Source organism: Anopheles arabiensis, chromosome 2 (assembly GCF_016920715.1).
Source record: "Anopheles arabiensis isolate DONGOLA chromosome 2, AaraD3, whole genome shotgun sequence".
NCBI classification, from domain to species: Eukaryota; Metazoa; Arthropoda; class Insecta; order Diptera; family Culicidae; genus Anopheles; species Anopheles arabiensis.
In genome coordinates this window covers 62,857,093-62,882,340 of record NC_053517.1, presented here as the reverse complement: position 1 = coordinate 62,882,340, position 25,248 = coordinate 62,857,093, and the positions used below count along the sequence as shown (strand labels likewise).

The window sequence follows — 25,248 nt, the reverse complement described above, 5'->3', positions numbered from 1 at the left end:
TCCATACAAAAAACTGACTAGAATCGTGAAGGGCCTCATATACAGAAATCTTGCCGGTCGAACGAAATTTTGAGCACAAAACGGTCCATTTTTTCACCCTGTATTTGTCACAAATAATTGTTTGTAACATTCCGCTCTTGTGATCATACATAATTTTCTTTCGTAGGTCCAATCTAAAAGCCCATTTTGATGTCTATTATTGTAAATATCAGGAAAACAAGATTATTTACCATTTTCAATGTTTTTCAGCAATATTTATCATTTAATGGTACAATAACGCACGCAAAACCACTTTTATCAACAAGTAAAACTCTTTCCGCCTTTTTTCCGACAGTTTCAAAGAATTAAGAACGAAAATGGAAAAATTTGCACTTGTTAATGTTAATATTGCATATAATTTAATGTGAGGGGGGACACCGTCACGCCAATATCGAGAATTTGATATTGGGCGGTGGTGTTTGGTTTTCGGCGTTTCGTGTGGATCACGGATGCTAAATGAAAATGGCATGTATATTGTCGTTCAGTTGTACAGCGTGTATATTTCATTGTTACTGTGAAGTCGAATCAGGAATCCGCTGTGATACAGAGCGAGACGCATAGACAACGCATGTAGAGAACATGTGTAGCCGTGAGGAAACTTTTCTGTGTCTCTTTTGTTTTGTCCGTGAAGCATGCATACGGTGAAGCATAGAATCGGTTCCAGAAAACTTTGGTGCTTGCTGGAATGGATTCCGACGGAAACTTCATTTTTCTCATCAGTACATTGGACCACGTAACTGGATAGTCAGTCCTTGTTACGGGGGAACGGTTCATTGAACCCCCGGCGGACATATTGTTAAGTCGTGCTAGCTGAGGACTGTACCACGGAGCCACTCTAAAAATTAAAAAAAAAACCGTATACAAAAAGAAAATAAAGAAAAATACATTTTTGAAAAGAAATTATGTAAAAATTACTGTATAAAAATATTTATACTAAATGAAAATTATTGTGCTTACCTGTACTGTGATATAATAGATGCTATCAATCACCCATTTTTTTTATTATCTGAAAGACGATAATAATTCTATCACTCAATTTAGGAATATAGGAAATCCAACATTCTGTACCAATATAATAAGGTTGTATTTTGCATGTCGGCCCTCCCTACAGTGGCTGTCCCTGCATATGAGAAAAATAACGGTCAAATTTATACGGGTATCATTTTAATATATAATCATAGAACCATATAACCTAACATCGACAAGACAGTAACTTTTAGCTTATGGTGAAAAAATGTGTATTTTAGTAAATGTATTTTGTATCCGCATTTATCTTTTTTTCAGACAGGAACTGTGAATTGAACTATCTCTACCACAATTATCATCTCAATGGAAGATCCGAATCGAATGATGGGAGGCCACGGTGGCTTAATGCCACCAAATTATGGCATGCCGACCAACGATGGTCAAGCAGGAGTGGACAACGATCCTAGGAAACAAGATATTGGCGAAATTTTGCAGCAAATCATGAACATTACTGACCAATCCCTGGATGAGGCCCAAGCTCGCAAGCACACACTTAACTGCCACAGGATGAAACCAGTTTTGTTTGCTGTGTTGTGCGAAATCAAGGAAAAAACAGGTATGTCACTTAAAATATTCTTGTGGGAATGCTACAGAACAATGTTATATTACATTATTATGCATAACACTGTGAGAAGATTTTAAATATAAAATTATTATAAAAATCGTGATTTCGAGACGTTAATGATTTTTTTTTGAGTTGATTAGTTTGGAAAAAAAGTTCTTTGGAGTTCATTTTCTCAACTCCGATCGAATTGATATTAATATAGGATTAGACTGGTGATCTAGATTTTTTTTTATCAATAGCATTAAATTGGCGACGTGGGCTTTTATCTGTGCCATTGGTAAAATGTCAACTTGATCTAATGATTTACGTCATGATAATCTCTACTAACGTTAATCATAAAATTAAAAAGAAGCGTGAATCGATATCATATAATAGTACATTTTATCGAACGAACGATCGCATCGATTATATATAGGTTTCTTTTTTTCGAATGTTTTTTTTTTGATTAAATGAACAGTTGACAGTGAAGAATCATATCATAAAGCATTGGTGCTATTGGTATGGTTGTTTGTGTTTGTGTTTCGTTTGCTCTGTATGTTTACGTTGTGATCGGATCACTGTTTCTACGTTGTGCTCAGCCAAAATATTTTGCACTTCAGCCGGATTATAGACCGTGCACAGCAAATTTTCTTATCCTGCTTCAGTAAAGTTTTTTACTGAAACGGTTCAGTAATAGAATATTTTACTGATTTTCAGCATGAATGTCATGTTTTTACTGACTTTCAGCAAAATAATTTACTGAATTCATTTCCGTAATACGCATTTTACTGAAAATCAGTAAAATAAGTGTCAAATTAGTCGTTTCACTGGATACCAGTAAAACAAATCACTATTATAAAATTCTAGGTAAGGCTGATCAGCGTTACTTTCCAGCGGTATCTTGGATGTTTTTTGCTTATTTTACATCCATACAATGGATACCACATCGACTATAGAAACGGCAACGCCGACTTAGTTTTTAGTGTTTTGAACGGTATGGAGAAGAATGATACAAATAACAATCTGAATTTAATAATTGAACGTTTTTCCGTGGTCTTTCGAGATTTTTCTATGCATGGGCCTAATTTTTGGTTTAAGCATAGCTAAAGAATGTCTTCTACTACGTGAAAGTAAAATGTTCCAATCAGTGGTCCAAAGAACTGGATCCGGATGTATAAAAACGTTGCGACAACATTTATACGAAAAAGTAACTGAAACAAATAAGCTTCTTTTAGGAGTAACAGGTCATGCCGGTCTTTACAGGCTTTCGATACTTAGTACCACTTAGCCGGATAGTCAATCCTTGATTAGGGCGACGGTCCATGGGACGGGCATGTTATTAAAATGTCCGAGTTGACGATAGTACCGCGGGACCCCTCGATGCAACAAGAGATAAAAATAGGAAAACTGGACTGGGTGGTTCGATTAGTGAGTCAGATTCAGGTACTATTCAGGTCCCGAAATATATAAGGAAGCAGTATCAGGGGTTGGAATCAGGATCTGTTCCATGACTGACATGGAATCTTAATCATTTCAAGGATCAGTAGAGGGTTCTGTTCCAGTACCGAAAGGTATGTGTTGCAGGATCTGCATGGAGTCAGGATCAGTTCCAGGACCGTTATGGGTTTAGTGTAGGTTTTGGTGTGGGTGCGGGATCAATTCCAAGGCCGGCACGATTTTTGGAGCTGTTATAACGGTATATATACAATTTAAGTACCGGTAGGGTAAAAATATCAATGTCAGGGTACAGATGTGCTTTAATAGATTTAAAGTGTCAGGAAGGTAAATTTATGAATATTTTAACAGAAATCAATCAATCAATCTTCGCAATCACAAGCATTTTAACAATCAAACACAACAAATTTACAAAAAAAGTATATTTTTATGACAACTTCGTTGCATCTGTAATGGTGGTTTACTTCCTATAGTCGTCGTATTGTGTTACTATCGTGTTGGTAAACAAAGATACCTAAAAACTGTGTATAATACACATGGAACTTAGTTTGAAGCTGTTTTCAAATGAATAGTAAAAATCACATCCATAATATTGATTTCTTACATAATTTGACCGTAAAAATTAGTGTGATTAGTGATTGAAATATTAACTAAAAAACTTTATAACTATAGTCTTCAAAAACCGGTAAGAGTATGCTTGATTCGATGTCGGGTTTTCACTCAGTTGAATATGCGAATTTCTGACTTTTGGTAAATTATTTACAGGAAACTCATTTCTGTTGCTTATTTTTGTGTAAACAATACGAAATGTTAACAATATCGCGTAAAAAAATCTAAAATGTTCGGTTTTTCGATAATTTCGAAATGTTCGATAATTTCGCTTCTTAATGCATCACTTGGAATTAAAAACCACATGGAATTTGCGTTGTATTTTAAGAAATCCGTTGCATGCAGGTTATTATATACCCCAGAAATTATCTTGCATAACCCTGTAACCGGGCCAAATTAACTAGTTACTGAAAATGCAGCAATTCATTCTGTCAAATCGACCTGTCAGTCAGAACATCAAAACAAAACAATGCGGTTCTAACTTGGTCGTGATGTGCAAAAAGTTGATTTTGTAGGCGCTTACAGGCACCCTGGCGAAATTCCAGGTTATATTTCGGCTTACGGGATTTATTTCACACAATTGGCAGCCGTGTTGGTGTGTAAAATATTTGCTACAATCCACTGTGCTTGCTGAAATTGCGTGGTGTCTGTGAGCGCTTACTGAAACATTTACAATTGCGGCGGCAAAATACAGTATAAAAACTGTATAAAACAACACAAAACATGTATGAATATGAACTGAGGGACTGGCAATATCTGCGCATCAATAAAAACTCAATTTAAAATAAATATTTCGTCATTTTTTTATCGCTACCAACTACTGAAAAATCAGTAATATGAGAATGGCTTTACTGGGATTTCAGTAAACGAGCTGTCATTTTGGTGAGCACCGGACATTACTGAATGATTCAGTAAACATTCTTTTTACTGAAAGAATTACTGAAACTTCAGTTAAAAAAATTTCAGTAAAATTTTACTGAAGTTCAGTAAAAAAAGCTTTCTGTGTGGTGCTCTGCACCTCTGACGATCAGGCCTATTATATTGCGTTCGGCATTCGAGAAGATTCACTCGCACGTTCATTATGTTCATTTTCGTATCGTTTTGCTAGCGACGTTCCGCTTCGAGTAACTCATCGGCAGATTCGAGTCGACGAAGTAAAAATCGGTACCGTATTGCTCGAACAGGAAGGTGCATTCGAGAGATTTTCTGCCGACAGCTCAAGCTGTCGGAAACACGCAAATTTAACTTCACAAATAATTTAAGCCACTGTCTATGTGTGTAATTAAGTTAAACATAAGTTTTTCAACATTCTCATCACTCATATTTACCCATTTCCAACAAAATTATGGAAAAAAAATGATTTGAAAGAAGTGCTGAATCCGTTTGTTTACACTCACTCCGACCGCCGGTTGCTTCGACCAACTGTCAAACACACAGATGCTAGAACAAAAATGTCGACGAAACCTTCATCGATTCGAATGGTGAAAACGATACCAATTTTTCTCCCGCTGGACTCGAGTGCTTCCGACGGAATCGAAAGTCATTCGAGTAAAATAATAGGCCTGAATATCTCATAACTTCCTGTGTATTTTGAGTTTGCATCCGTTCATTAGTCGTCGCTGCTTACCGATTTTATTGCTGATTATCGTCGGGTCAAGTGAGCCTGTATTAGTGTGCTATCAACCATGTCGGCAGTGTGTCTATCCTGTTCTTCTCCTGTAAACGACACCGATGCATATAAATGTGATGGTTACTCAGCACTTTAGCACTTCTTTCAAATCATTTTTTCCATAATTTTGTTGGAAATGGGTAAATATGAGTGATGAGAATGTTGAAAAACTTATGTTTAACTTAATTACACACATAGACAGTGGCTTAAATTATTTGTGAGGGTAAATTTGCGCGTTTCCGACAGCTTGAGCTGTCGGCAGAAAATCTCTCGAATGCACCTTCCTGTTCGAGCAATACGGTACCGATTTTTACTTCGTCGACTCGAATCTGCCGATGAGTTACTCGAAGCGGAACGTCGCTAGCAAAACGATACGAAAATGAACATAATGAACGTGCGAGTGAATCTTCTCGAATGCCGAACGCAATATAATAGGCCTGTATGTCCTAGCTGTATGGATGTGCGCCGCCGTGGGAAAGGTACTTTATTGGAAGAGTTATCTGTTACACTGATGGATCTAAAATCAGAACTGTTAAGTGAATTTGATTGCCGTGTTTCTGCTGCTTTGGACAACATTCACAAGGATGTATTATCCTTATTTGATACTCACACATCTTCTTCTTCTTTGGCACAACAACCGCTGTCGGTCAAGGCCTGCCTTTACCACTACTGCGACTTGGCTTTCAGTGACTTTATGATTTCACCCGTAGCAGGATTGTCAGTCCTAAGTCCTAAGTATTGGGCCATGGTCCATAATGGGATTGAACCCATGACGATCATGTGGTCGAGTAAGGCAGAATCGAAAATTCGAAATTGGACACATTTAATAATATGATTAATGTCGTTTAAAGGAAACATAAAAATATCTTTAGAAATAGGTTTCTTGTTTTAGTTTCTTGTGATGTTGCGATGCATTCGACAGTAGCTTTTATTTAATTTATTTCTTATAACTTATTTAATTCATTTTAAAATAAATTCAAAATATGATAAACAATGTATGGATCTTAACATAAAGAACGAATCGTTGATCTGGCTGCGCATGAACGGGTAGAATAAAATGTCGAGTTGTTGTTCTAGGTTAACAACTTTAATTGCGCATTGTGGTGTTTATGTTAGCCTTTGGTATTGATTTGATCATCTCCTGCGGTAATTTGTTCTCTGTAGCAGTGGTCTCCAACCTGTGGTTCGCGGGGCACTTGTGGTACTTGGCGGTAACAGAAGTGTTCCGCAAAAAAAAGAGATTTTTTTTAAAGAATCGCTTATCACGCTCAAATCGTAACATTTTTTTATTAAAAACTTTTAACTAAGTCTATACAATGTAACTCCTCTATTAAATGTGGGCCGCGGCAAATGTATTTTCAAAGCCCGCGATCCTAAAAAGGTTGGAGAGCACTGTCCTATAATATTGTAGCACTTCCGTGATACAATCGTCAACTCGTAAGTTGAGCATTATGTGATGCATTTCTCCCTTATGCTATACCACTAATGGGTGTGGCTATCATTGACTTAGCAGGATAGTCAGTCCTATGTATGGGTAGTACTGGCCTCAAGGAGTTTCAACTCATGATGAGCGTACTCATCTGCAAAATTATCATCTTGCATAGCACCGTTATGCACAAAATTCATACAAAGCCTTTACATTCTGCGCTCATTATTTTTCATCAGTTATAGGTTAAGATTTCGTTGATTTCGTTAAGAAGTACGTTGTGAGCGAGGGATACAATAAGGGAGAGGGGGGAATTGTTTGAGCTAGAATCATCGCAGTCTGCTTTTTTGATCCATGGAACTGACTATTTATTCATTTTTTTTGCTGCCGGTGGGGACAAAGATGTTTAGGGTTCCTCGGTCACGGAACCTCATCGTCGTTGATTCACAGAAACAACCTAATAGCCCTGCTAGAGTACGGGACCCCTGACGAAACTACTCTGCACTCCACTACACTGTAATATAAACTAGACTTATCATCCACCGAGTTCTCAAAACGACAAGGTGGCTGGCCCCTGGCCTCCACTGTGTCCGTCTACTGTTTGCGCCACTGATTTTTGTTTGCGAACGTTTGAAAAAAGAGTACAACATACTAACTTTTTACAAACAATTTGTTACAGTTTCACACACAACCTTCCAACACAATCAGTCGTACGAAACGATATTAATAATACAAAAAATGAAAATATGTAGCTTCCCATAACATAATGCTTTATAAAATATTCACATAGTTGGACGATCTGTTTGGAGATTGTGTAGTCATTTATTCGTATTCTTTTTATTGCGCACACCACTTCCAATGACACGTTCACAGGACGCTCTGCTTAACTACGATATTTTTTTACAGATACTCTTTAAATCAACAATCAAATCTATTCTACCTTCTGCTTTGCAAGTTATTAATCGCCTGCAATCGATTGTGATACAATTTTCTTGTCTCTCATTGTGCAGTATGGGATACAATTTGCCGCGTCAAATTGCATTTACCGCCAAGTTTGTTTAAATAGTCATTGGCGCCACAACCGATCTGTATTAAGGTCGGGGACACTGTCCGTACTCGCTAGTGTAATTTCGATTTTCAGTAGTGCATCTGGCGGCGGTTGATGGAAGCTTGTTTTGGTCATCCAGGGATTGGTTGTGCCGGATCTCGAATTTAAGTAGTTCTCTACCATTTTTTGATGCAAAAATGGCTTAAATACTTGCACAACATATTTATCTATCAATTTCAAACCTTTTCCAGTCCAGTTTAAGTAAAAACCACAAATAACAAAATATTTTAAAATAACATATTTTCTGAAGCGGCTCCAAATTGTTTGGCAAAATGCTTCGGTAAGCCGCCGTCAGATGCGCTAATAAAAATCGAAATTACACTAGCGAGTACGGACAATCAGGCCTATTACAGGGTTTACAAGTCAGAATCGAATGTCAGCAAAACAATTTCAGAAGCTCAAGAGTTTAGCTGTCAAAAGTTGTTGTTTCACCGCACCGATGCTATTTTCAATAGCGCAATTTGATTTTTAAATCGCTCAAGTTGTTTTTTTAGAGGTCTTTCGCATCGTTTTGCAAATTCAAACACAAATTTTGAGATTATTTGTATACAAATCAATTATTTAGTGCATTTCTAGCGTTATATTTATGAAACATTACGTATTTATAGTAAAAAAAGAGTGTTTCTGTGCAAAAAGCTACGAGCACTTGCGTATGTAAACATGTACAATGTTTATGTAGCTTTTTGCACAGAAAATCGCCATTTTTACCATAAATACCGTCAGTCCAAAAAGTATTCGTCTAGCTGAATATTTCACAGAAAAAGGCAAATTATGGCCGCAATACGTATGGGGCGATAAAAGTAATAATGAGGTTTGATAAAGGGACCATCAATAAACACGTTTTGCTAAAAAATAAGCATGTAATTAGTGCAATAGCAACCAAAATACATAAAAAACGAATAAAAGTCGTTTGATGGGCGCGCAAAAAAGTATTTGTCCATCTAGCTTTTTAATTATTTACGCTGGACAAACACTACGTAGACGTGAATTAATTTTATTATTATCAATCTGCCTAGTGCCTTCCTTCTAAATTAATGCATTTCTGTTGTTTCAATTGCACTTCAAGCGGTCAGAGAGGCATTAAAGGCGGGGGAGTTAAATTAATGGAACATGATGGCGAAAATCGTATCTTAATCCTATTTATAACCTATCCTACCCATTTTTGAAGGTTACAAAATGTGTGGAAGGGCTCGTTCCTTCATTTGATCAGAGTTTGGCCATTTTTCTGACACTAATTGTGTGACAAACTGCCATGTAAGCAGCCATATTTGACGGTTAATCTAACGAATGAAGCAGTTTAATGTCCAAAAAATCAAATTTTACCAAGGAATAAGTGCATTTTGTGATGGCCAATAAGATCAGGACAAGAGATGGGTCACATTTGGTTGATGGGTCATGCTGCATTTTATCGTAGCTTGTCATGTAATAGCTTGAATGAGTGAGTTGTTACAATCATGTTTTGTTCGAATAATACCATACACAGAAAGTGGCCAAATCTGTTAAGGTGCATCAAATAATTAAGGAATTTATTTCAAATTAGGCTCTACTAACATATTAAAACATGTTTAAATCGCCAAGGTCATACGGCCGACGTCTACCATAGCGAAAACAGTCTACTTAGATGCAGCAGCCAGATCTCGTGTAACGGTAGCATCATGGAATCATGATACTAGGGCTCAGTGAGGTAAGGTGAGCTAGAAAAATGGTTCAGAATTATAGGAGACGAGATGGAGAAACATATTAATGCAGCTTTTAAGTACTTCGAGTCCCATTTCTGAGAAATTTTACTTAAAATGTATCACATGTTTCAAGAACAGTCGAGCTGGAGAACATACAGGGCATTGTCATTTGCCCGAAACTCCAAACAAGCTGAAACCAAACTGATGAAAATGATTTAGTAGACTCTCAATATGATATCAGATGCCTTTTTTTTCAATGGAACTTGCCCACGTAGTCCGAAAATGCAATATTTCTACCAGAGAATAATTGGAACATGTCGTGTAAGATGAGTCTGTCAAAAATACGCCTTTTTAAAGGTTCAAATGAGTTCTTGCGTTGTGCATGTAGTCACCAATAGGCATAAATGCAATAAAAAACAGGATCAGGACATTTTTTGATTCCATAACGTTTGTTTTTATACGCATATTATGCCAAAAGTCTGATGGACGAATACTTTTTGCGCGCTCATCAAACGACTTTTTTTTAAATTTTTTAAATAATTTAGTTGTTATTGAACTATTTTAATTCTTATTTTTAGCAGTACTTGTGTATTGATAGTCCCTTTATCAAACCTCATCATTACTTTTACCACCCCATGCCTATTGCAGTCATAATTCGCATTTTTCTGCAAAATATTCAGCTAGACGAATACTTTTTGGACTGACTGTACGTAATATTGCATAAATATAATGCTTAAATGAATAAAAGCATTGATCTCAATCATATACTCTAAAAATGAGTGTTTGAATTTGCAAAACGATGCGAAAGGCCTCTAAAAAACAACTTCAGCGATTTAAAAATCAAATAGCGCTTGTAAAAAATTGCATCGATGCGGTGAAACAACAACGTTTGACATCTAAGTGAATCTTGAGCTTCTGAAATTGTTTTGCTGACATTCTATTCTGACTTGTAAAACCCTGTATATTGCGTTCGGCATTCGAGAAGATTCACTCGCACGTTCATTATGTTCATTTTCGTATCGTTTTGCTAGCGACGTTCCGCTTCGAGTAACTCATCGGCAGATTCGAGTCGACGAAGTAAAAATCGGTACCGTATTGCTCGAACAGGAAGGTGCATTCGAGAGATTTTCTGCCGACAGCTCAAGCTGTCGGAAACGCGCAAATTTAACCCTCACAAATAATTTAAGCCACTGTCTATGTGTGTAATTAAGTTAAACATTAGTTTTTCAACATTCTCATCACTCATATTTACCCATTTCCAACAAAATTATGAAAAAAAATGATTTGAAAGAAGTGCTGAATCCGTTTGTTTACACTCACTCCGACCGCCGGTTGCTTCGACCAACTGTCAAACACACAGATGCTAGAACAAAAATGTCGACGAAACCTTCATCGATTCGAATGGTGAAAACGATACCAATTTTTCTCCCGCTGGACTCGAGTACTTCCGACGGAATCGAATGTCATTCGAGTAAAATAATAGGCCTATTGTTAGTATTATTGTGCAATTTATAATATATGTTATACTGTATCTTTATTAAAACATACCGTAATACCACATTTTCTTGCTAGTTCTTCCTTAGCCTCTTCTGACGGATAAGGGTTACTTAGATGGTTAAAGAAATATTCGTTAAGAATTTCAGAATACTGTTTGGCCGTTCGATTCGAAGCATACTGTTGTATTCAACAACCGTTCGAGTGCCGTGATCATGCGGTATATCAATGAATTATGTGTACCAAAAACAGTTTGTTAAAAATAATAAGTCGGTCTCGTGATTCAGTCGTCAACTCGTACGAGTTAACAACATGCTCGTCATGGGTTCAAGCCTCGAATGGACCGTGCCCCCTAGCGTAGGACTGATTATCCTGCTATGCGTAATATGTAAGTCACTGAAAGCCAAGCTACGTGGTATAGTGGTATAGGAAGGCCTTGGCCGACAGAACGGGCTCGTTGGTCTAAGACAGGGGCCTCCAAACTTTTCAGTTTGCGGGCGACATTGCTTCAAAAATAACAATGTTGAGGGCCATTTGACGCTACCTTTAACTGATGATTGAACGTTTAAATCTCGTTTTTATAACAAAATACTAACGTTACTTGTACAGCTTCGCGTTACTAAAGCTTGATTTTTGTCTAAGAAAAGTAAAAAATACAATTTTATTTGAAAAAGTCATAATAACGTAATATTTATATTAACTCTGGCAAAGTCATCGTGGGCCGCATTATAAGCTCTTGAGGGCCGCATGCGGCCCGCGGGCCGTAGTTTGGAGACCCCTGGTCTAGGAGTATGATTTTCGCTTAGGATGCGAGAGGTCCCGGGTTAAAATCCCGGACGAGCCCACCGTTTGAGGCCTTGGCCGACAGTGGTTGTTTTGTCAAAAGAAAAAAAAGAAAAAAGTTTTATCAGAAAAAAAAGGATTTTTTCCTAAGTTTTGCAGAAAATTCTTTGGTGTTATTTTATTTTAGATAGCGTATTTAAAACATGTCTGCACTATTCTAATGAACTTTATGTTTTGAAATTTTCAATTTCTAGTTCTATCGCTGCGAAACACCCAAGAAGAAGAACCTCCAGATCCGCAGTTGATGCGATTGGACAACATGTTGATTGCGGAAGGAGTCGCTGGTCCAGAAAAAGGCGGTGGTGCAGGTGCGGATAGTGCCGCGGCAGCAATGGCCGCTGCCAACGGTAAGCCAAATTTACAAAATAGACGGTTGTTATTAATTGATGTTTTTTTTCTTTTTCCCTTTTCTTTTTCTATTCAAAATATCTCTTTACGTACAAATTTTTAGATTTTTTGTCACAATCTGATCTAACTGGTGGACAAGACAATGCGATCGAGCATTCAGACTATCGTGCAAAATTAGCCCAAATTCGCCAGATTTATCACCAGGAGCTTGAAAAATATGAACAAGCTTGTAGCGAGTTTACCACGCATGTAATGAACTTACTAAGAGAGCAAAGCCGTACAAGGTAATTTAAAAAGATGATGAGAGATGATTTTAGATAACTTATCTGGCCATAATTTATCGTTACAGGCCCATCACTCCGAAAGAAATTGAACGTATGGTACAAATCATTCATCGCAAATTCAGCTCCATCCAAATGCAGCTCAAACAATCCACCTGTGAAGCCGTTATGATCTTGCGGTAAGTTTATTCGATCAGGTCAATCATGTGTGAATAATTATGGATGAGTGTGGGTGAAGGATGGAGTTCCCTGCAATGGAACATTTTAGAGGTCAAGACATGATAACCGGCATCGCGAATAAATGGACATTTTAACAGTCGTTTAAAGCAGTGGTTCTAGTTTGCAAAAAATATGTTTATTTCACATTACTTGAAACATCCAATGAGTGATCAGTTGGACAAAGAACGGTGAAAAAAGTAAATGAATTTTTTAAATTACAAAGATGCACACAATTTAAAAAGATTTCGAGCTGGAGATACTATTTGAAACCCTCGTAACGATTTTCGGGAAATTAACTCAATGCGTTCGCGATGCCAATGTCGAGCATTTTTTTTAATGACTCTGCTTAATTTTTAACCATTTCGTTTGCGATGCCGGCTGATGTTAAGCTGTGCATTGAACGACAGTGCCATGAGACTGACCAATATTAAAACCCTTTTTTTGTATGGTCTCGTGGTACAACTCTTGGTTGTCAACTCGTACGACTTAATAACATGCCCATCATGGATTCAAGCTGCAAATAGACCGTGCCGCCAGCCATACGTAGGACTGACTATCCTACAATGGGGGAAATCTATAAGTCAGTGAAAGCCAACCCCACAAGAGGTACAGGCAGGCCTTGACCGACAACGGTTGTTGAGCCAAAAGACGAAAGAAGATTTTAATTTGAATGAGCTTTTTTTTAGTAATATGGTTATATTTGGTTATTGAGTACAAACAAGAAAGAAAACATTTCGGCAGTTTGAAAATAAAACAAAATTTCCGTGAATGAGCATTTAAAGAATCGTTTGATGATGCTTAACAAAATTGTTTTTTACACCTTTCAAAGTTGGTGTTGGTTCAAAATTCAAATGCGATTTGTATGCAATTAGTAATTAGTGTCATTTTAATACATTTGTATATAACGCACATAATGAAACTTGGGTGATAAGACATCGAATAATTTTAATAAATCTCATTATTCATTATTTAAATATTGTATTTATTATCTAAAATAACAAATAATGATTTAAACGAGCGTATTTTTAAACACCAAACGGAAAACAATATTTCCACCAACAGTTTGACCATACTGGTTGGAATACGGTTGCGTGCCAACTAGTGAACTAGTAAACTTCTTCTTTTTTCTTTTGGTACAACAACCGCTGCCGGTCAAGGCGTGCATGTTCCCACTAGTGAAGTGGGCTTGGCTTTCAGTGACTTTTTGTTACGTCGTTGTTAAGTCGTTCGAATTGACGACTGTGTACCACCAGACCAGCCCGAACTAGTAAACAAACGGAAAATTTAACAAATGAAAATAAAAAATAAAATTGTTTGAAAAAATAGATATTCAAATTAAAATGTATTGCAAAGGCGATACTTAATACCTGTAAGACAACCATGCCAGAGTTTCTTTCTGTCAATGATACCTCATTCGTTGGATAACAACCCAACTAAAAAAACCCTATCAGTAGGATAGTCTGTATGCTTCTTTTATTTGTAAATCTCGACACATTATGTAAAGTACAAGCATTAATTTAAAATTTTCTGTAATATTTTAGCTCACGATTCTTAGACGCACGAAGAAAGAGGCGTAATTTCAGTAAGCAGGCTTCTGAAATTCTAAACGAATACTTCTATAGCCACCTAAGTAACCCTTATCCGTCAGAAGAGGCCAAGGAAGAACTAGCAAGAAAATGTGGCATTACGGTATGTTTTAATATAGAATAGTTAGCTGATTGTTAATGCATTTACTTTTTGATACAGCAATGACTCGATTCAATGAATATTTTCTTGTTTTGAAGGTTTCACAAGTTTCAAATTGGTTTGGAAATAAGCGCATACGTTACAAAAAGAACATTGGGAAAGCTCAGGAGGAAGCAAATCTGTACGCTGCCAAAAAGGCAGCAGGCGCATCCCCGTACTCTATGGGAGGACCTCCTAGCGGCGCCGCTACTCCAATGATGTCTCCCGCCCCTGCGCAAGACTCAATGGGTTATTCATTGGGATCTGGTGGTTATGATCAGCAGCAGCCCTACGATGGTAGTATGGGATACGATCAATTACACCAGGATTTAAGTCCGTAAATTGATAAAGAGGATTAGTCGGGTATACAAAAATCAATACTTCCGAACGCTACCGGTGCTGTTCTTGGCAACAATATCAGGATTTTGTGTTTAAAATTTCGTATTCGTTATTTTTAACATTTTTACTACAAACATTTTGCAAAAAACAGCCACCGATACCGATACACACTAGAAATGAACATGGAATAGCTCTTGAAGCGTGCAAAATATGAAGTGTATCTTTAGTTTTACTTTCTACCTTAAAGTACATCACACATCAAGATGAGAACACAAGTATACGGATAAATGGCATTAAACTAACTTTGAAAATAAGTCAAATAAAGTGTGTTTTGCCGAAATGATTGGTTCCCGCCTAACAATACAAATATTTAATTTAACGATAGCGCAAAGCAACTGATATGATTCCTACTGAAATTGAAATGGAAAAAGTCTCATGTAATACGTCACACTCATGACATGTAACTAATCATGAAGACATGTAATGAGTAGTAGAATTTGAAAATATTTGTTTCTTCGTAACCCATCCCTTGGCTTTGGTGAAGAATGGTATTTTAATTTCACGAATTACTATATAACGAATTCATACTATTGACATTATGAACCTCTTGGAATTCAATATATGTCACATTATGTGCTCTATGTTTTTGTTTTTGCAAGATGGATTGAAATGCTTTTCGCATGTTTTGTAACAAGCTGCAAGGTTGAAATAAAAATAGATGGATTCTACAGTGTACGCTTTACCCGATGTAGCCAACTGATTCAGAATTCATGTATTATATAATTTTACCGGATCAATAATATGTGTTATTTATGATGTTACTATTATAATCTCATAACCTTTTTTTCAAATACACTGGATGATTAAATGCATTATCATAATTTACATCGAAAGCCCTGTTGCATACACAGCAATCAAAATATTTAAAATCTTCGAGATCACCACTATCACCTGGCAATAAACCACAACATACTTTTTATATTTACTTTGCAAAAAAAAATTTTTTGGATGATGCTTCAGAAAGAAACTGAACACATAAAAATACCATTTTCATGATGAAATTTGAAGACAACAACATAAACTGCATAACTGAATACGGAGAGAAATGTAATCATAGAGGAATCTGGGAATCAAACTCACGGTGTATACTTTTAGATAATAGGATTGGATAAGAACGATGATAGAAAAAGCAGCGCTACAATGGATGATGCAATGGCAATAGAATGCAACACGCTAATTGGATGCAGAAAGTATAATGCGTCGCACCAAGGTCGAGAAATAGTAATCTTACGTGAACGTGACACTAAATACAACAACATAAAAAACTACATCGAAATTGAAAACTATAAGATAAATACAAAATTCAAATATTATAAGTTGCACACATACCGAATTTTGCCAATCTGTAGGGAATCTATTGAATTAAAACTGAATTAGTGTTTTATTTTGAAGGCCTATTTAAAATTACGTTAAAGATTAAGGTCATCCTGCATGTGCATTATTTTAGCCGAAATTTGCTTAAATTCCCAATTGTTTGATTTACTGAGAAGTTATGACGGTATACAAAAGATCATTCATGGCATAGGATGATGCGGGCAGTCAGCACCATAGACATTGTTTATGGTGCAAATTATATACGTAATTAAAAAATAATGAACTGCAAAGAATCCGCTTAGTTTGCGGTGAAAACTTTCTACAACAAGGGAGTAACTCACGAACAAACATTTTGCGTAGTGAAAAACGGCAAAAGCAAAATAAAAAATCTTCGGCACAAGTTATAACATCTGGACAGTCGATTTTATTTCAAACCATATTAAAAAATATGTTTCAAAATATGGCTATCAATTTCATGCTGCATGCAAACTCAATGGGACACGCATTTATGATAATTTTTGTGTAAGGCTAAAACTATACCACATATTAGTTTTCTTTTTTTTTTAATATTGTGTTTGCTTCTTTTGGAAGCGTTATATACATGCAATTGAATTTTTTTTAATTTGACTATTCTTTTAAATTTTCAAACGTTTCTAAGCTACTTGCCAGGTTACAAACATTCATATTACACGATTAAATTGCATTTTGTGATGTGCCCATAAAATATGATTCATATTTTCTTCCCTCTTCGAATTACCGAATTAAAAAATAGATTTTTTTTTAAATGTGTAATTTCATGAAAACCATGAACAAACAGGACATTGTAAAACATTAGAAACTAATGTACAACTAGTGTACCAGCAAAAGTGCTACGATCACGATTGTGTGATTACAATACAGATGTAAATCCTGAGCAGATAATATAGAAGCACCCAAAATCTTCAATTAACCATAGACCGTAGCATTTTTTGCTTCATTTGAGTAAAAAGTCAGTGAGTAAATTATAGCAAAGAGAGCTTCCAATAGTCAAAAAACGGTTACTACTGTAATTTGACGTACGACGCCTCTTGCGAAATACAAACAGAAATAAGATAAAATACATCTGAAACGTCAACGACAATATACGTACGAAAAGTGTATGTAGGTGCAAAAAAACTAGAAATAAATAATCTGCGAAAACAAAATCTCTAAATAAAAGTATGAATGACACATTGAATGCGAAAAGTGTTGGATCGCTTAGGCAGATGGAAAAAACTGAGTTGAAAAAAATAATCATTTGTATACGAATTATGAAGAAATAATTTCAAGAAAATCTAATAATTTCTGCAAACACAGTAGACAACTTTGACAATAAGTGTGTCTGCACAAATAAGTTTAAGCGTAGTGTGAACAAAGTAAAAAAACAACAGGAACATGTTAAGAGGTCGCGAAATAACATACATTATACACAATATTTTTAAATTTATTTGCGGTTGAAATATACTTCAGTGCCGTTCAATGCACATAGCGTTTTTCTGTATCCATAGTTATGATATGTGCTATGATTTTGGTATTCAACACATTGTGGTTATTCTTTTCATTTCATCTTCAGTACTAGTACTAGCCAATTCGAACAACTGCTTCAATGTATAACATTCACACGATTGAATGAATTTGATGATGAAATAATCCGAACTTAAACGGTATTGACTCATACAAATCAGCATAAAAATCTCATTTTACTTAAAAAACAAAAATTACACATAAAAACAAACAAAAATAGAAGAAAAATCTTATTAGTGTACAAAAGGATTTGTCTATTAAATGAGAAAAAATATTAAGACTCCCTCAGGTATACGAAAGCAAATGCCCAAAATTTTCAAGATGCAAGGTCCATAAAATGTCATTGTAATAATGTAAATGACATTAACCATTCACGAAAAAAAACTGTCTCAGTAATTAACACACATCTGAAAATCGATTTGAGTGTTATGTCTTCATAAGTGTGTTGTGTAACTACTTAGGCTGATTAAAAGCTTTTATTGTTTCAAAAGAAGTATCAAAATCCATTGATCGAAAAACCGCGTTAATTTCAACTCACTAAACAGTAGTAAAATATGATATTATGTATTTCGTTTTTTTATTCTGTATTTTTATAGACAAATACATTATACCGATAACAGAAAGTGTGGTAAAAATATTTCTGAATGAAACAAATAACACGTGTGAATGGCTAGCTGTTTCCAGAGTAAAAACGAACGCTGTAAGAAAAAAACACACACAAAAAAATCAAGTAGGAGACGAAACAAAAGCATGTATACGAAAACGATTTAAAAATCTATCTATTAAATTTAAATTTTATGTGTACTTAATTATAATGCTACAGAATAATAAAAAATCTACTTATTCATCTATATCATGTAAGAACAAAGTGGAAAGAATGTGTTTATGTATGTCCTATATAGGATTATTCAGAGTTTCTCATCTTTTTGGGACACTTTCATGACTATTGTTACGCGAAGTGAACTTAATGTGGTGGGATCGGACTCGTCGGTACTCTTTTTCGACAGCCACATTGGAAATTGGACTCTAAATGCACCTATCCAAAAGGGTACCATAGACCAGTTATCACATTCGAAGCTTACCTCGGAGTAAATGTGGCGATCAAAGTTGAACACTGACTTTATTTTCCATGATTTTCCCCATTTATTCTCAAATGATTCCTAAAAACATGTACCTATATTTTTTTGTTTTTTCTTCCTAAAAATGCTGCGTCGTCAACATACCGATCAGCCACCGATCGGACACGTGAATGTGGCATTGTTTATTATTGTTTGTCAGCGCAGCCAAACCGTTTCGATTGTTCGATCGAGCGGATGGCTGTGGTGACCTTCTTACTACTATCTATCTCCCTATACAAAATAAAGTAACAAATGACGCTCACATGTAGTGTTGGGTAAAGTAGCACAATTTAGTGTGCTGTGCGCACACACACATTGCCCTAAGTGTGCTGTGCGCACTGTGCACTTCGAACCAGTGCGGAAGTGCTAGCACAGTGCTAGCACTTTCGCACAGTACTACCACGTTCGCACAGTGCGCTCTCTGAGCACAGAGCGTCAGTGCCAGTGTGGCCAGATTATTTTGGCAGATTTCGGTAGCAGCGTCAATATTTTATCGATAGTATTCGGTAGGAGTGCCGATACCGACCATACGCAATGCCCCCGGACTACTCTAAAAATGGGCTCATGGAACGTACGCACTCTAAGCGAAGCCGGAGCCTTGAAAAAACTTGATGATGCCCTAGCCACACTGAGCATGGACCTCGTAGCTTTACAAGAGATTCGGTGGCTAGGGAACGGTGTGCACAACAGGCGTGGTAAGCATTGCTACGACATATACTACAGCTACCATGACCGCCACCGCGTGTTCGGAACGGGTTTCGCCGTAGGTCCCCGGTTGGAACCCGCAATCATGGATTTCAAGGCTATAAACGATAGGCTATGCACCCTGCGCATGCGAGACAAATTTTTTAATATAAGCCTCATAAACTTTCACGCCCCTACCGAAGATAAAGAGGAAGAGGAGAAGGACCTTTTTTACGGCCGTCTCGCTAGAACTATAGATGCGTGCCCCAGGCATGACCTCAAAATCATCCTGGGGGACTTCAACGCAAAAGTCGGTAGGGAGCCAATGTACCGCCAATACACTGGCTGTCACAGTCTGCATGAGCACAGATACGGTAATGGTAGTAGATTGGTCCAGTTCGTCGCAGCGAACAATCTGGTTGTAGCAAGTACCAAATTTGCGCGGAGGGACATCCACAAAATGACGTGGGCGCACCCGGATGGCGAATCCTTCAACCAGACCGACCACGTGTTAATAAGCCGCCGACGACAGTCGAGTCTGTTAAATGTCAGAACATATCGAGGAGCCAATATCGATTCCGATCACTACTTGGTTGGCTTAGTGATACGTTGTAAAATCGCCCGCCCCCGCGACAATGGGGGCGGAGAAAACACGCAGCCTAGGCTCAACACGGACTCTCTAAGGGACACTACTGTCTAAAAGGAATTCAAAGCCGCTTTAGAAGAGTCTCTACTACCAGAAAACAGATATTAAACTACGAGCGAGAGGTGGAACGCTCTAAAAACAAAAATAATAAACTGTGCAAGAAATATACTCCCACCACGTCGTGGCAACACCAAATCTGGCTGGTTCGACGATGAATGCAGACAAGTGACCGAACGTAAGAATACTGCATACCGAGCAATGCAGCAACGGCATAGAACGCGGGCATGCGCAGAGGAATTCTCACGGCTCAGACGCGAAGAGAAACGAGTTCACCGCTCCAAGAAGCATGCTTTGGAAGAGCAAAACATGCGGGAACTCGAGCAAACCAGAGAGGCGTACGGACCGACACGAAAATTTTACCAAGCGATAGCAGGTCACCGAAACAACGTTGTACCTAAGGTGCTGTCGCAACAAGGATGGAGATCTGGTCAGTAACCAGCCAGAGGTCCTCTCGCGGTGAGCTCATTACTTTGATGAATTACTCAACGACCAGCTTAGCGAAAAGCTAGAAGCGCCACTAGCAAATAGTGTCATGCTACTGCCACCTAGCATAGCAGAAACACAAAACGCTATCCTTCGGCTGAAAAATAACAAGGCACCCGGAACCGACGGAATTGCAGCCGAACTGGTCAAGAATGTAGGTGTAAGACTAGAAAACGAGATTCATCAAATCGTTACTGAAGTGTGGGATAGCGAATCGATGCCTTGTGATTGGAATCTCGGCATCATCTACCCCATATACAAGAAGGGAGACAGGTTGGACTGCAACAACTACAGGGGTATTACGGTGTTGAATACGGCCTATAAAATATTCTCCCTGACCCTTCAAGATTGCCTTGTCCCGTACGTCGAAGCGATAGTAGGAAACTATCAAAGAGGATTCCGAAACGGAAAATCAACCATTGATCAGATCTTCACCATGCGGCAGATCTTGGAGAAGATGGCTGAATACAGACACGACACATACCATCTCTTCAATGACTTCAAAGCCGTATATGATAGCATAGCCAGGGTAAAACTGTATGACGCTATGAGCTCTTTTGGAATCCCGGCCAAACTGGTAAAGCTAGTTAGAATGACTATGACCAACGTCACATGCCAGGTGAGGGTGGATGGAAAACCCTCAGGACCTTTTGCTACCACTAAAGGTCTGCGCCAGGGGGACGGGCTTGCTTGTCTCTTATTCAAACTGGCGCTAGAGAGGGCCATCTGTGACTCGAGGGTGGAGACTACGGGAACCATCTTCTATAAGTCAACCCAGATCCTGGCATACGCTGATTATATAGACATCATTGGTCTGCGGCTCTTCTATGTAGCCGAAGCCTACCAAGGGATCGAGCAGGCGGCAGAGAGCCTCGGATTGCAGATAAACGAGGCAAAGACCAAACTGATGGTGGCAACATCAGCGAGCCTACCAACAAATAATCAGAATCTACGTAGGCGTGACGTGCAGATAGGTGAACGCACTTTTGAAGTCGTCCCACAATTCACCTATCTTGGGTCTAAAGTCAGCAATGACAATAGCATGGAAGCTGAGTTGCGCACAAGGATGCTGGCTGCCAACCGGTCATTCTACAGCCTGAAGAAGCAGTTCACCTCAAAGAACCTGTCGCGACGGACGAAGCTGGGACTATATAGTACCTATATAGTTCCAGTACTCACATACGCCTCTGAGACATGGACACTGTCCAAATCTGACGAAACCCTCTTAGCCGCGTTCGAGAGGAAGATGCTCAGAAGGATACTTGGCCTCGTATGTGTGGAAGGACAATGGAGGAGCCGCTATAATGACGAGCTATACGAGATGTACGGCGACCTCACTGTCGTACAGCGTTTAAAGCTCGCCAAGCTGATGATGATGATGATGATAAGTCCCACCTCTTACCCCAACACAGGTTTGAGAAGGACGGAAGTATCTTTACGATAATATTACTCTAAGGTAGTTTTTAAGACGTCATTCAAAAGAATCCACCAAGTCATACACACACCCAAGACGACCGACGTAGTTTCATCAAGAAAAAACGGGTCAACTCCATCGAACACATCAGGACATAACTGCGACATGTATATGGCCAGTTCCACTGGTGCCACACCGGCTCCAGGGCACTACCTTCCGAAGCAGCAGAACCTAATGTATTGGAAATTATCAGGACACACTGCAACATGCATATGGCCAGTTCCGCTGGTACCAACGATGGCACCATGGCACCTTCCGATGCAGGAGAACCTAATGTATCTGGAATTGGCCACTTACAATCATCAATGAGTGAATCTCGCTGTGACCTCCCAGACATGCAGACAGCAAGCTGTCCACTTGTACGCGCGCGTGTCTCAAACTTATGTTGTCTCTTTCTTATATATTTTTTCTAATTTGTTTTCATATATCAAGAAAAATCTTATCATCATCATCAAGCTCATGATGACAAGTGCAGTTGTACATAGCATAGTGACATAGGACTTCTACACAAATATGACATTACACAGTTTGTTTAACATATGCCGCACACCTACGTTTGAAGTCTGGCAAGTTACTCGCATTCTTGATTTCTCCGGGTAATCTGTTGTATAATTGAATCCCCTTGAAAAACAAAGAGTTTTTCAACGAGGAGGCACCATGTGAAATTAAGTTGGGAACCCTCGGCTCATTTGCTCTGCGTGTACAGTTCCGATGAACATCAGATCCTCGAACAATGCGTTCCCCTAAATACCCTGGCAAAAGCCCCCCCAAAACTTTAAATATAAAGGTCATGGTTTGATACACAATCCTCTGCTCTACAGACATCCACTGAAGAATATCTAGCATAACAAAAGACGACGTACGTTGGCCACAGCCTAAAGCTAACCGCATAATACGATTTTGCAATCTCTGAAGCCTTTTAATTTGTCCCTGTAGAAAATTACACCGGGTGTGAAATTGGAGGAAAACTTATGATATTTTGGGAATAAGAAAAATAACGTGTAGGCGGTTGAACTTTCACTTTGAGTTCATTTGTACATGCTATAATTCATTACATAGTTCATTTCATCCTCATCTATTTCCCTGTTTATATTGTAGCCTTCAAGTGTTGTTTGTTTCTAATCCCGTTACCATAATCCCATAATTCATGCCATAATATAATTCAAATAAATATATACATTGAAATTCAAACATTCCGACCACCAAAAGAGAATTCTTTTTAAAATTTCAAAAATGCCATAAATTCAAAAAAAGAAGTGAGAAAATTAAAAAAATGCCACAAATTCAAATAAAGAAGTGAGCGAGCAAAGTATAAACCTAGCTGACCTATAAAACTTGACATCTCGCTAATGTCAACAAGGTTTGTTTACTATATTTCACGTGGTGAAGCTGCGCGACATTCTAACCTTTGCTGCTCAATGGGATTAGGTAGCAATGCGATCCTATTTACTGCTCTGACGATTTCCTTTCCCGTGCCTGTTCGTAGTGTAACTACTCTAACTACACCGTCTTTACCCGGATGTAAAGCAGTTATTCGCCCTTTCGGCCAAACGGTAGGTGGAACGTTATCTTCCTTTACTATAACTAGCTGATTTATTTCTAGCTTGACCGTCGCATTGTTTGCGTGCCTTGCTCTGGCTTGCAGCTGCTGCAAATATTCTGGGTACCACCGAGACCAAATTACTTGTAAATGCTTTTGCACTACTTGGTACTCTTTTAACCGATTGGAAGAAAGCTTACTTAAATCAACCTCCGGTACTGCCTGCATACTACAACCTGTCAGAAAATGAGCCGGGGTTAATGTTTCCAAATCAGTTGGTTCGTCGGATAATGGTACCAACGGGCGAGAATTAAGACATTGCTCAACTTGAGCTAAAAGGGTAAGCATATGCTCCTGTGTAATGCTACTAACTCCTATTGTTTTTAGAAGGTGCTTTTTGGCCGATTTTACTGCCGCTTCCCAAAGACCTCCGAAATGAGGTGCACGCGGAGGGATAAATTTCCACACCATCTCATTTTCGGCGCACCAATCAAAAATCCCTCTTCTATCAACCTCATCGATTTTTAGAATCTTGTAGATACGATGCAGTTCATGCGCTGCCCCCTTGAATGTTGTTGCATTGTCTGAATGCAATTCAGCAACCTTCCCTCTCCGCGCGACAAAACGACGTAATGCAGCCAAAAATGCAGTCGATGTGAGATCACTCACCAGTTCGATATGAACTGCCCTGGTCGCGAAGCAGACGAATATTGCGATATACGCCTTGGTGGGACTGCGATTGCGGATGGTGGACTTCAACAAGAACGGACCGCAATAATCCACCCCACTCACCGCAAACGGTCTCGTTGGTGTTACCCGTGACTCAGGCAAATCCGCTACCGCCTGTTTCACAAACTTCGGCTTGTTTCTAAAGCAAGTGTGGCACTGGTGATACACACGCTTTACCATATTTCGGCCTCCAATTAACCAAAACTTCTGCCGCAGTATGGTTAACATTGCTTGTGGTCCGGCGTGCATCTCCTGCTGATGGACCCTTTCTGCCAATAGCACTGACAGACGATGTGATGCTGCAAGGACTGTCGTATGCTTCGTTGCCTCTGGGATGTTGGCATTACCTAGCCGGCCACCGACACGTAACACACCCTGTGCGTCGATGTATGGGAACAACCACTTCAGCTTCGATCTCGCACTAACCTGCTTCCCTCGTTGTAGATCGACCAGCTCTTCCGCGAACGACTCCTGTTGTGCTAGCTGGCACAAACGCAGCTCGGCTTGCTGTAGCTCCTCTGCTGTAAGCGGTGGAACGGAGTGCAGCAACGTCTTGATGTCCGCTTTTACCTTAACGCGCTTGCACGATGATGCCTTGGTTGCCTTAAGCGTTGTGATGAACCGCAAGCAGAAAGCCACAACTCTCCTTAACTTGCCATACCTTGAGTATTTGGCGAACAGTATGTTGCTAAAATCACACATCGTAGATGTAGTGACAATGTGTGAGACTGCCAGTCGCTCTTCGATGTCAGCCTCGCCTTCCTTCATCGCCGGTTGATCATGGGGCCACTTCT

At 38.5% G+C, this 25,248-nt stretch overlaps 2 protein-coding genes and 1 long non-coding RNA gene across 11 annotated transcripts in view; 1 reads left to right on the top strand and 2 right to left on the bottom strand.

Moving 5' to 3' along the window:
- The window catches only part of LOC120897848 (homeobox protein extradenticle), a 51,412-nt gene extending 32,841 nt beyond the window's left edge, over positions 1-18,571 (top strand). For 6 of the 9 annotated variants that reach the window (XM_040303040.1, XM_040303014.1, XM_040303022.1 and 3 more), the window contains 6 exons: positions 1,324-1,621; positions 12,087-12,239; positions 12,344-12,524; positions 12,590-12,700; positions 14,282-14,429; positions 14,525-14,806. In XM_040303040.1, the coding sequence (XP_040158974.1) occupies positions 1,369-1,621; positions 12,087-12,239; positions 12,344-12,524; positions 12,590-12,700; positions 14,282-14,429; positions 14,525-14,806 (1,128 nt within the window). In that variant the 5' untranslated portion in view covers positions 1,324-1,368. Of the gene's footprint in view, positions 1-1,323; positions 1,622-12,086; positions 12,240-12,343; positions 12,525-12,589; positions 12,701-14,281; positions 14,430-14,524 lie in introns of all 9 variants that reach the window. The other 3 variants (XM_040302989.1, XM_040303031.1, XM_040303049.1) reach the window with 3 other exon arrangements.
- LOC120897891 lies at positions 514-1,337 on the bottom strand. Its single transcript, XR_005738593.1, has 2 exons — positions 997-1,337; positions 514-874 (listed from the first exon to the last, which is right to left on the bottom strand). It is a non-coding gene; the product is annotated as an uncharacterized LOC120897891 (long non-coding RNA).
- A 5,815-nt stretch (positions 18,572-24,386) lies between the features above and the next one.
- LOC120893365 lies at positions 24,387-25,222 on the bottom strand. Its single transcript, XM_040295193.1, has 2 exons — positions 24,518-25,222; positions 24,387-24,413 (listed from the first exon to the last, which is right to left on the bottom strand). The coding sequence occupies exons 1-2, from the start codon at positions 25,220-25,222 to the stop codon at positions 24,387-24,389; spliced, it is 732 nt and encodes a 243-aa protein (XP_040151127.1).
- Positions 25,223-25,248: the final 26 nt, after the last annotated feature.